General features: G+C 41.7%; 1 protein-coding gene across 1 annotated transcript; it reads left to right on the top strand.

The window, feature by feature from the left end:
- Positions 1–217: 217 nt before the first annotated feature.
- LOC146327333 (uncharacterized) lies at positions 218–4146 on the top strand. The gene is made up of 4 exons (XM_084716303.1): positions 218–318; positions 397–451; positions 1159–1308; positions 1498–4146. Exons 1-4 carry the CDS (start codon positions 232–234, stop codon positions 2358–2360), a joined length of 1155 nt encoding a protein of 384 aa, XP_084572429.1. The 5' UTR covers positions 218–231; the 3' UTR covers positions 2361–4146.
- The last annotated feature ends 7283 nt before the right edge of the window (positions 4147–11429 follow it).

Raw genomic sequence — 11429 nt, 5'->3', positions numbered from 1 at the left:
GATCAAAATGGTAAAAAGAAATGAACAGAGAAAATTGGAAGTGGAATAATATAAAATTGACGCTTGCTAGAAAATGTATTTCTGTTTACTAAAGAGCTGATTAGATGGAAACCCCTATTACTTAAGAAAAACTTGATGCTTCATCATAATGTAGAGTTTTACTTTTGCAAAAAGTTCCACTGTATTTTCCAGCAACTTGTGTCTGTATTTATATAGTATTGGAATGTCAAAATGACCAGAAGAAAACCTGGAAAACGATGGAGAAGGACTGGTAATGAGGAAGACCCAAATAAACGACCAAGAAGGACTGCACAGTTGGTGAGTAGCCTGGCATAGCAGTGTTGCAGCAGACTTACAGCATATATGATATTTAATACCTTATTTTCCTCCCTGCAGTCATCCCTCCCTGCAGCCACCAATGTTCATGTGGAGACTGATCAGCAATATTTAGGTAAGTTGTGTAGTTTGTGTGTGTGTGTGTGTGTGTGTGTGTGTGTGTGTGTGTGTGTGTGTGTGTGTTTGTTTGTTTTATGTTCAAAAGCCATCTTCCCTGCTGTCTGACCTGTTTTAGCCACACCCAGTAGCAAGTGCAGAGGAGAGAGAGATCCTGAACACAACTAGTTCTGATTGAGAATCACAGGCCCTGTAGATAGATAGATAGCATGCAGTTCACAGTTGGTCAAGCCAAGCATGGCAATATTGCTTTCTTATCCTGATTACAGTAGCACCTGTGAAGAATGAAACGTGCAATTATCTCTTGCATGTATAAACAGTGTTCTTTGAACCTCTCTCCTTTAAGTTCAGGATGTTAATAATATAAGGCCATGATCCTTTCATAAAGTTCACCGGGTGGCTGCAGCCTCATGTTTAGTTTGCTGCTGTGGAATTCTACTCATTATTGTCATTGTCTGTCACTGTCAGCCTGTATCATATATATCCTTCCAAACCCTGTCCAGCTACTCATTCACCTGAGGTCCTACAACTTCTCATTGTTGTGTGTGAGTTTCTTGCAAGAAAGTTTCTCACAAGGAATCTGTTTTTTGCTTATTGATGAAAGATTTAATTTAAGCAAAATGCGGCTCTTTCAATATTTTCAAGAGGGTCCTGATCCAGAGAAAAGGTGTGAACCATTGATGTGTGCCCTTTTCTCTGTGTCAGGAGGTAGCAGCAGGAGAACACAGCAGGGGGGGTTGCCTCCTGGAGGAGCCCAAAACACTGCACTTCAAGGGGAACATGTTCAACCTCCGGGTGTCCATGCAGGGTGTACCACACTCACTCTGGAACATCAAGCCTCTCACCACCTGCCAGGTACACACACCCTCTGTCTGTCTGTCTGTCTAATGATGTACAGTATATTTTGTCACTGAGCAGATCCTGCAAAAAAGAAAAAATGTGATTAATCGTGATTAACTCAGGAAATTCTGAGATTAATCACAATTAAAAATTTTAATCGTTTGACAGCACTAGTTAATGATTTTTATTCTATTTTATTACCAGCACAAGGAAGTGAGGCACAAGAGAGTATTTCAACTGTTCTCTCTATCGAAGACAATGAAGAACCATCTTCCAGATCAGCCTTCAGAGATCCTCCTGATGGCTTAACAACCGAACAACATGGCAGTGCTGAGTATGACCCATCTCAATCATTTGAGGAAGCGCTCCCTGATGTTGGGGATTGGATTTACGATGATGGACGTACCTTCAGTGAGGGTTGTGAAGAGGGTTTGAGTGAAGAGTGTGCAGAAGAGTCAAATTTCAAGGACACAACAGACAAACCATTATATGAGAATGCATCAATAACTGTGGCAGAGTGCCTTTTGATGATCATGGCTTATGTAAACTGTCATAAAGTAACTGATAAGGCCCTTAGTGATTTACTTAAAATTTTCAAGTTTCTTTGTCCCAATAGTCTGAATACAGACTGCTTAAACAGTGTACAGAAGTTCAAAGACTTTTTTTTCGCCCATTCTGCATCATCCCCTATTGTATTGCATAAATATTGCAATAATTGTTTTGGGTCATTAGAAGGTGAACAATTAGAATGTCTGTCTTGTGGGACCAGTGTGTCAGAAGAACGATCCTCATCCTTCATAGAGGTTCCAATTGAGGCTCAAATAAGGTCATTGTTTCTCAAGCCAGGTTTTCAGAAGAAGCTTAACTTTAGATTAAGCAGGAAGAAGACAGATCCTAACAACATTGAAGATATATATGATGCAGAACTTTACAAACAGCTTGTGGATGGGGGTGGTCCTCTTAGTGACCCTAAAAACATCTCAGTTACTTGGAACACAGATGGGGTGCCTATTTTCAAATCGTCCAGTTTTCAGTGTGGCCTTTTTATTGTATCATCAATGAATTGAGCTTCATGGAAAGCACAAAGAGAGAGAATATGATATTTGCTGGACTTTGGTATGGGGATTCAAAACCATCCATGGTTACATTTCTTAGACCACTAAGTGACACACTGAGTAAACTTGCAGACAATTGAGTTCTTGTGCAACCTGCAGAGTTGACATCCGAACCTTTTGTGTGTAAAGTGCTCACCATTGCTGGAACATGCGACTTACCTGCTAAAGCATTAGTCCTTAATTCAGTGCAATACAATGGGAAATTTGGATGTCATAAATGTGAGCAGCCAGGAGAGACTGTGAGGACAGGGGAAAGGGGACATGTCCATGCATTTCCATACCAACATGGAGATCCAAAAGGGCCACTGCGCACAAATGAAAAGTTTGCTCTTGATATGAAAATCGCAAATGAGACCAAAACCACTGTTAAAGGGGTGAAGGGTCCCTGTTGGCTTAGCAAACTTAAAAGTTACAACCTTATCAAAGGCACTGCCATAGATTACATGCACTCAGTCCTTCTTGGAGTAATGCGCCTTTTGATGATTCTGTGGTTTTCTCCAGAGTTTTCTCGTCAGCCCTTCAGCATCGCAAAAAATGCCAAAGAAATTGACAGGAGATTTCAGGATATCTCTCCTCCATCCTCAACTCGATATCCTCGATCAGTGGCATCTCACAGAATGTTTTTTAAAGCATCAGAATATCGGGATATTTTGATCTTCTTTGGACCCGTTGTTTTCCGTGGAATTCTTGCAACACCGTACTACAATCACTTCCTTCTACTAAGTGAAGCTATTTTCATTTTGTTGATGGAATCCATATCAGTTGAACAGATTGATCATGCAGAGAAACTACTGTGGAACTTTTGTTCTCAAATGGCTAGTCTCTATGGTGAGCGGTACGAAACTGCAAATGTACACCTTCTCGTGCACCTAGCAGACAGTGTCAGGGCTCTTGGTCCATTATGGACTCATTCATGTTTCCATTTTGAGGACAAGAATGGCTATTTGTTAAGGCTCATACATGGCACTCAAAATATACCTATACAGATGGTCCATGCAGTCAAACTTGTGCAGTCTATTCCTGTTATTTCACAAACCATAAAGCCAGGGAATGCCATAGCTGAATTTTACGCACGGATGACTAAAGATGATAGTTTCTGTCAGGAAAACAATGATTTGTCTAGGACTAAACTATATGGAGCATCTAGTGAACTTCAACTGGACACAGTTCACCTCTCTACATTGGAAAGACTTACTGGTCACTGCATCAATTCTGAAAAAGTAAGGATCTTTCACAGGGCACAAGTTAAGAGAAATTATCTCACATCAAAACACTATGGGAAAGGCAATAGAAGAAACAATTTTACAGTTGTTTTTTCTAGTGAAGGACAAACAAAGTATGGACAGATTGAGTTCTTCTTTACCTCAGAACAGTCATGTGCCGAATGGGCCCTTGTTCATGAATTCAAAGTTGCAGGTTTTTCTTTGCTGCAAGATAGTGTAACAAATGGTACATGCAATCATGTTGTTCCCCTATTGGAAACCTCTGCCAATACAATAGTTTCCTTGGATCATATATTGGGTAAAGTTGTTTTCCTTGACTTGACATCTATGCCTGGCATTGTGTTTGCAGCTCATTTCCCAAACACACTTGAAAAGTTTTAACCCATTAAGACCTGAACTGGCCTAAGAAACCAAAAATGTAATTATTGATTATTGAAATAACATGCTCTGAAAATGCATGACTTGTGTAAGAAATCAACAAATTTTGTTTAACATTATGTTGAACATTATGTAAATAAACCATATATCTCATAAATTATTTGCCTGAATTAATTATTTTCTCAAATTTTGGCACGAGATAAATTGAGATATGATTGAGGTATAATATTAAATCGTGTCATATTGACAGTCATTTGAGAGCTTGCACTACTCTCATTTTTCTTTTTGCTGAGGTGCTAGACAACTGTGAGAGAATCTGAGAACTCAAATAGTGAGCAGTGAGAGACAGAACCATGTATATTTCTCACTGAGACATAACTGAGATAGTGCTTCCAAGTAAGGATATCAAATTGAGACATATTTGAAATCAGCACAATATGTCTCATTTTTCTCTTAGCTGAGATCAGGAAAAGAGACAGCTGTGAGACAATCTGAGAACTCAAATAGTGAGCAGTGAGAGACAGAACCATGTATATTTCTCACTGAGACATAACTGAGATAGTGCTTCCAAGTAAGGATATCAAATTGAGACATATTTGAAATCAGCACATTTTGTCTCATTTTTCTCTTAGCTGAGATCAGGAAAAGGAGACAGCTGTGAGAGAATTTAGAGAACTCACACAATGCTCACTGTGAGACTTATTTCTCAGGAGAGAAATTTGAGAAGAATGAGAAAACCACTTTGGTCTCGATTGGTGCTCATTTATGTCTAGGAGATATAAATGTGACATAAACGAGATCTCATCTTCAATTTTGCTTTGCTATGGGAAGCGTCAGTTCTGCCTGACAGATACGTACGATATATGTAAGGTCGATAAATAAATAATGCCCAATAGATAAATCTATGATCAGCTGGGATCAGCAGATTTGAACACAACAGTAATGCTTACTTGTGGCCAGTGGTTAAAGTGGGATTTGACAGGTGGGGGAGCCCTAAAATTCAGAGAAAAATACAGGCCGGATTAACAGGCAAAACACACAATCTAACATGGCTAACTAACACAGAGAAACACAGCAAACTAACAGCCTAACACAGAGACTCGGACAAAGACTAAAGTGAAAACCAAACCTATATAGACACACAGGTGAGTGAAACAAGACAGGTGAAACACATGAGATCAACTAAGGCGGGGGAAACATGGGAAGTAAAACTAACTACATAGGCTACACAAGGAGAAAATTTATTTCAAATTAAGACAAACTAAACAAGATGCGACAATGCAGCAATCTAAATCATCCTCAAATCACACTCTGACAAAACTTTTCTGAAAAGTAATCAGAAAATCTGTTGTTGGAGAAGTGCTATGTAAGGGCACAGGCTTACAGTACAGACACATGGTAACAGCAGCATGGGCAGACCATCAAATACACAAACCCTCACACATGTTGCAGTCAAAAAAGCTCCCATATACATTTGTACTCTGACCTATGTTGTGGTCGTCTTCTTTGTGGACAGGCCACATGGTCAGCTGATCTTCTTTTCAACACCAATTTCTTTGCATATTTCATTGCATTCCACTTGTCTAGAGGAGGGCCTACTAAAGAGATAAACATAAGCGCTGACACTGTTTGCATTTTCAGTTGCGTTCTAAGTGGTGTTACTGTTATGTTCATTTCCGAAAATCCTCTTTCACAGTCAGCACTGCTGACAGCAATTGACTTCACACTTCATCAGCTATCTCAATGCCTGGATTCTCTTTGAAATCTCTATATGTTTGCCTGACCCCAGCAAAACTAATGCCAAACAGGTCACAAAGCTGCCTCACCTCATCCTCTCCATAAAGGGCTGGCATTGGGGATGGCCAAGCTTGTGGCTGAAGCACATTTATTTTTTCAAAAAGTACCTTTTCAGTCTCTGTCACCATTCGTGATTTCATGCTGTCTCCAAGTGTCTCGTAAAATTTTTGTGGATTGATTGACTTGACCCTTGGATCACCGTGGAGTGTTACTCCATTGAATTTCCCTTTTTCTACAGCCTCAGCTGCCTGTTTGTAGTATGGTCCTGGATGGTGTTGTCTGGCTAAAAAAATGCCAATCTCCCTTTCAACCAGGTGCACAGCTCGTGATAATGACATGTCCCTCGACTGCAAACTCTCTGACAAATCTTTAAGCTCCTCCAGAGCATCAAGCATGAGGCCCATGTTTTTAATGAAATCAGCGGACGACAGCTTAGTTGCAAGACCCTGAAACATGCTTCTCTCATTTGCACTGCGCTCAGAATCCTGAGCTGCTGCTGTGAAATGTGAATAAAGTGCCTCATGCATAGTCCAAACAGAGTTCACTGTCCTGTAGGATGACGCCACCCATCGTACACCGAGGACTCTGCCTATTTTCTTTACAAGAATGCCAAGATCTGTGGCAGCAGCATCGAGTTCCCTCTGATTCTTTGGGGACTGATGGTAAAGGCAGTATAATTTATCCATTAAACTTGAGAAATGGTTCACCTCAACACATTTCTTGACAGCATCACCAACTGAGAGCTCGAGTCTATGGTTTAAACAATGCCAGCCAATGAGCTGGGGAAACTGGCTTTTAAGCCTGGTGTAGACTCCAGCTTTTCTTCCTAACATAACAGAGGCTCCGTCACTGCAAAACCCGACTAAACACTCACTGAGGAAGGCATTGTCAAGGCCATGAGCTGACAGGCAGTTCAAAAGTGCCTCAGTTATCCCCTCTGCATTGGTGGACTCGAGCTCCACCAGGTCTAAGAAGAATGTGGTGGGGTCCGAATTATTAACAGAGCACCTTAAGTATACAATCAGGCATGACTTCTTACTTAAGGCAGTGCCCTCGTCAATAAGAATAGTAAGCTTAGGCCTCGTAGACCTTATGCTTTTGATTAGGGCAGATTTCATTTCTTTTGAAATGAATTGTACAATATCTGCACAAGTCACATTGGAGTGCAGCACCCTGCCAATGTTTACCCCATTTGCTTTTTGCAGGTCAAGCAGTTCAGGGTGGTCTGTGAAGGGTCTGTTGTGTTTTGCAATGTAATAAGCTGTTCTGAACACTGACGTTGTAGAGGAGCACATATCCTCTTGTGCCACTAGCAAACTTGAATCTAACTGTTTTTCAGATCTCTTTTTTAGAATTGCCTCTGCTTGCTTGTGACTATGTGATGACTTATGGTCATGTATTTTCTTGCGCAGTGATTTCATTTGAGCGTGTTTTGTTGATCCATAGGGGGAAACTTTGCAGTTTTGCCATTCACTGGAAAATGTATACCTTTGTGATCCTTGTCTGTAAATACTGAGTGATGTGGCATTTTTGCACACTGAACACCCTAACATCTTATTGGAAACAAAGGGAAATGGATAGGCATGTTTGAAATATTTGTACTGAGAAAGTCCCCAACAATCTGGAAAATTAAGTTCAATGTCAGTGTTACTGCTTTGGGCAGAGCTGCTTGGGCCTGTGCTGCTACTGCTGATGCTGTACTGTGCTGGGCAGCTCACCTGGACCGTGGCTATGCTGCTCTGCTGGGCTGTGCTAGTCTGTGCTGATGAGGCAGTGCTTGTTCTGAACTGGACTGCGGCTGGGCTGGTCTTGACAGTGCTGCGGATGCTGGGTTGAGCTGCACTGAGCTGCTGTTGCTGTGCTACACTGCTGGGCTGTGCTGCGCTGCTGGGCTGTGCCACACTGCTGATTCTGTGCTGTGCTGGGCAGCTCACCTGGACCGTGGCTATGCTGCTCTGCTGGGCTGTGCTAGTCTGTGCTGATGAGGCAGTGCTTGTTCTGAACTGGACTGTGGCTGGGCTGGTCTTGACAGTGCTGCGGATGCTGGGTTGAGCTGCACTGAGTTGCTGATGCTGTGCTACGCTGCTGGGCTGTGCTGCGCTGCTGGGCTGTGCTGCAGGTGAAGCTGTTCTTCGCCTGCATGACTGGGCTACTGCTAGATTTGGCTTGGCACATTTTGTACTGCTGGATCTGTGCTGTTGAAGGACTGGAGCGCTATGAGCTATGACCTCGGCTTTCTTCAATCCCCTAATCATAGTAAAAATATGGAATTTATCAAGTGATAGGGTCACATTTTAAATTGACATTGATGACAAGAGCAATGGATGGAAAAAAAAGTCTGCTCAAAAAGCCAATGAATAATTAAAACATGAAATAATATGTCTAAAGTAATTGCTAACATTTTTAATCAAATAACACCATTATTTTACTTAAACAATATTTTGACTCCATGGACTTTTCACTGGCAGATCTATCTTTTTCAAACCAATCCTTACCCTTGAAAATAATCAGTGATTCTTCTTTTGTGCCCTCTCTTTTCTTCATCCTCCTCCATCTTTAACAACAGAATTATCAGATATTAACATTTACAATAGGTTTTCCAACTGCTAAATAAATATTCATGAAAATAACAATCTCGCCAATAACACCCTTAAGTAGCCTACATAGCTTCTACCTTTAAGTTGGGATAACCGTTAACGCTTTGCCATTACACAAGGCACATAATCTAAAGCAGCTAGCCATTTTCAAATTACAATTCTTCTTATTGGCCTGTTTGAATTGTTGAATATTACAAAACTTCACCATCCATGTAAATTTAACTAATCCACTTACTTTGGTTTAAAAGCCGTTTCAAACTTCCGTGGATTTTGAAATCCGTGAAGTCCATTTTTCGATGTACATGCATTCATTCAAATGATAACACTGTGGTGTGACTGACTCGGTAGATGCTGCGTGTTAAAGGTGGGGCCAGCAGAGGGTGATGTTGCTCTCTGATTTGTTGAGCATCTTGGTGCTTATGAGAGAGCCGCGCAGGCTGTGCATGCGAAAATGATCTGTAGTCCGTGGCGCTACTGCCAGTTTGAATTGAATATTTTATTTATTTGACTAAGGTGGCGGAGCTGAGCTCCGAGGTGGCGGAGCTGAGCTCCGGAGGGCTCCGGCCCACTTTAACCCCTGCTTGTGGCCATGCTTAACACACTCGGGGGATACATGAAAAGGCAACCCGAGTTATTGTCTATCTTGGAGAACTGATCTCACACGCTGGATATATTTGCTGCTTGTATTGCATACGGCCAACCTAGGAGGGTCTGGAACAGCTGAAGCCAGGGAAGCTGAGAGGTTCCTGTAGCAGAGGGAGACTGCAGCATGGGGCCTGTGGCAGAGAGTCGCTGAAGAGGGGACAGGTTAAGGCGGTCTCCGACGCTTTCAGGCGTGCGTCGAAGGCATGAGTAGAGTCCGTAGACTGCAGGGAGGAGAGCAAGAAATTGTCCACGGTGCCTGGGATAGAGGAGGAGGGAGCGGAGATCGAGGTGCAGTGGAGGCCTCCTTCTCATCACTGAAGAAGACTGGTTTCCTGGTTCTTCGCGGCCGTGAGCAGCACGCGGGAGCCGACTGACGCTGAATCTTGCCCAGGGAGCGAACTCTGATGAACACAGCACTTATTCGGCCAACTCACGATTTGGGAGAGTGCATGCCCACTGCGGGAGAAATGCTGGTTCATGAATATGGGATAAAGAGAGCCTCGTCTGGAGGCCATCAGAAGAGAGGGAGGAAGTCGGGGCTGGAGCCCTCGAGGGAATCCAGGTCGTGGTAGGAATCGCTTGAGGCCCACCAAGCAGCAAATGGTGAGTAAAACATGAGCCAGTCACGCGACTGACTGAATGACAACTGATGGAGCAAAGACAAGAGGCGATTTAAAATTTGGCAGCAGCAAATTGACTGGCTATCGCGACCGTGGCAAAATCTGATTGGATAGTAAATATGAAGGTGAATGCCCACAAACAGCTGATTAGAGGGAATAGGAGGAGAGAGACGGAGTAAAGGAAGTTGTGCATGAAGGCAGCGTAATAGAAGGTCTTTCTGATTGAACTTACGCTGAGCTTCATTAGTATATATCTCTTTCCTAACTGATGTGAAACAATAAATGTTGATACAGTTGTGCTCTGAAATTTGCAGTCAGCCATTTCTCTGAGTCAGAGATATTACTTGAATATGACTTATGGTTTTATTCAGGTCAGTAAAGATAACACAAGTGTTTGTCCCAGCATGCACTTTATATAAACTAGTTGTCCACTTGTAAAACAGTCTGTCTGTGGGTCGAAAAAGTAATTGCATTAAATTCAACAGACCGATACTAATTAAGGTTCTGATCCATTCAGAATTAACAGAGTCAGGGTGCTGCTTTGTGCATGTTGTCTCACAGGAATGGCTCTGTTGCACTTAATGGAATGGCACCATTAATAGTACTGAGAACACCTGTGTTTACCCTACAAATTCATATCAATATGGCTACTATGAAGTAGGTGGATTTTTTACAAACATTAGGGAGTGAAAGTCATTACAAAGAACATCAATTTACATGAAATATAATGGAGTCTACACATAACAGCCTTAAACCCTTATCTTTTGAACCTGATATTTGCTTTATGCTTCCCTGTTAATGAACCCTCATACTTACCTGCACAGAAAAGAGAACAATCTAAGAAAATAGTTGGTTTTACCTGTCAGACAATTTTCAGTGCCTGGAAATCTGACCTAAATAAAACTGTTGATCACACAGTCACCTAGTTCATAGCCCAAACAACCTTGTAACATTGACCAAATATAGTAGTATTACTAAATTTATACTCAATCTCAGATTTTTTAGAATGAATTTCATAAGTGTCTTAAACATTTCTAAATAAACAAAAACACTATTATTGAGTACAACAACACAGTTGTGGACAGTGTTTCTTTTTAAGGTCAGACATCTCACTAATCTCAACCAGTAAATTTCAGCTCCTTTGTGCTATGTGGGAGTCGAACCAGAGACCTTCAGAACTACGTCAGTCTTCCCTCATCCAACCAAAATCGTAACATTTCAGTAATTAAATTAAAATTCTGCTGTGTAGCCACCATTGGCAACTATGTAACGTTTTAAGAATTTGGGTATTTTGGGCTCTCTCACATTTTTTTGTCTCATTTTCTCTTTTTTTCCTCATTTTTCTTTTTCTGCCTCCTTCCCCTTTTCCCTTTTCTTCCCCCCTGCTTACAGACCATTGTTCCCCAGCTTTTTTCATCCACTGAGTTAATGTGCTCGGTGAAGGCTTGCACTTCTTGACTTTGGATTTTGACCCATGTGTCATCCACATATCTGTACCAATGACTTGGTGCTGTTCCCTCAAAGGAGTTTAAAGCCTTTGTTTCCATGTCTTCCATGTACAGATTGGCCACAATGGGGGACACCAGTGAACCCATAGCACAGCCATGTTTTTGCCTGTAAAACTTCCCCTTAAATCAGACCCATTGTCAGCAGCATTAACTCAGTGACTTACAACATTGCTAAGTATGTTGCCAACATCCTAGCACCCCTGGTGGGCAAAACCCCACATCACATCAAAAACTCTATGGACTTTGTAGATAA

This window comes from Lutjanus erythropterus, chromosome 4 (assembly GCF_056507025.1).
Source record: "Lutjanus erythropterus isolate fLutEry1 chromosome 4, fLutEry1.hap2, whole genome shotgun sequence".
Taxonomy (NCBI): domain Eukaryota; kingdom Metazoa; phylum Chordata; class Actinopteri; order Lutjaniformes; family Lutjanidae; genus Lutjanus; species Lutjanus erythropterus.
Note: the sequence above shows the minus strand (reverse complement) of the source record. Positions and strands in the feature narration are given on the sequence as shown.

Coding starts and splice junctions, on each gene's coding strand:
- LOC146327333 (XM_084716303.1), top strand. CDS start 232: ATGACCAGAAGAAAACCTGGAAAACGATGGAGAAGGACTGGTAATGAG. Junction 452..1,158: donor GACTGATCAGCAATATTTAG/GTAAGTTGTGTA, acceptor TCTCTGTGTCAG/GAGGTAGCAGCAGGAGAACA. Junction 1,309..1,497: donor AGCCTCTCACCACCTGCCAG/GTACACACACCC, acceptor TTTTATTACCAG/CACAAGGAAGTGAGGCACAA.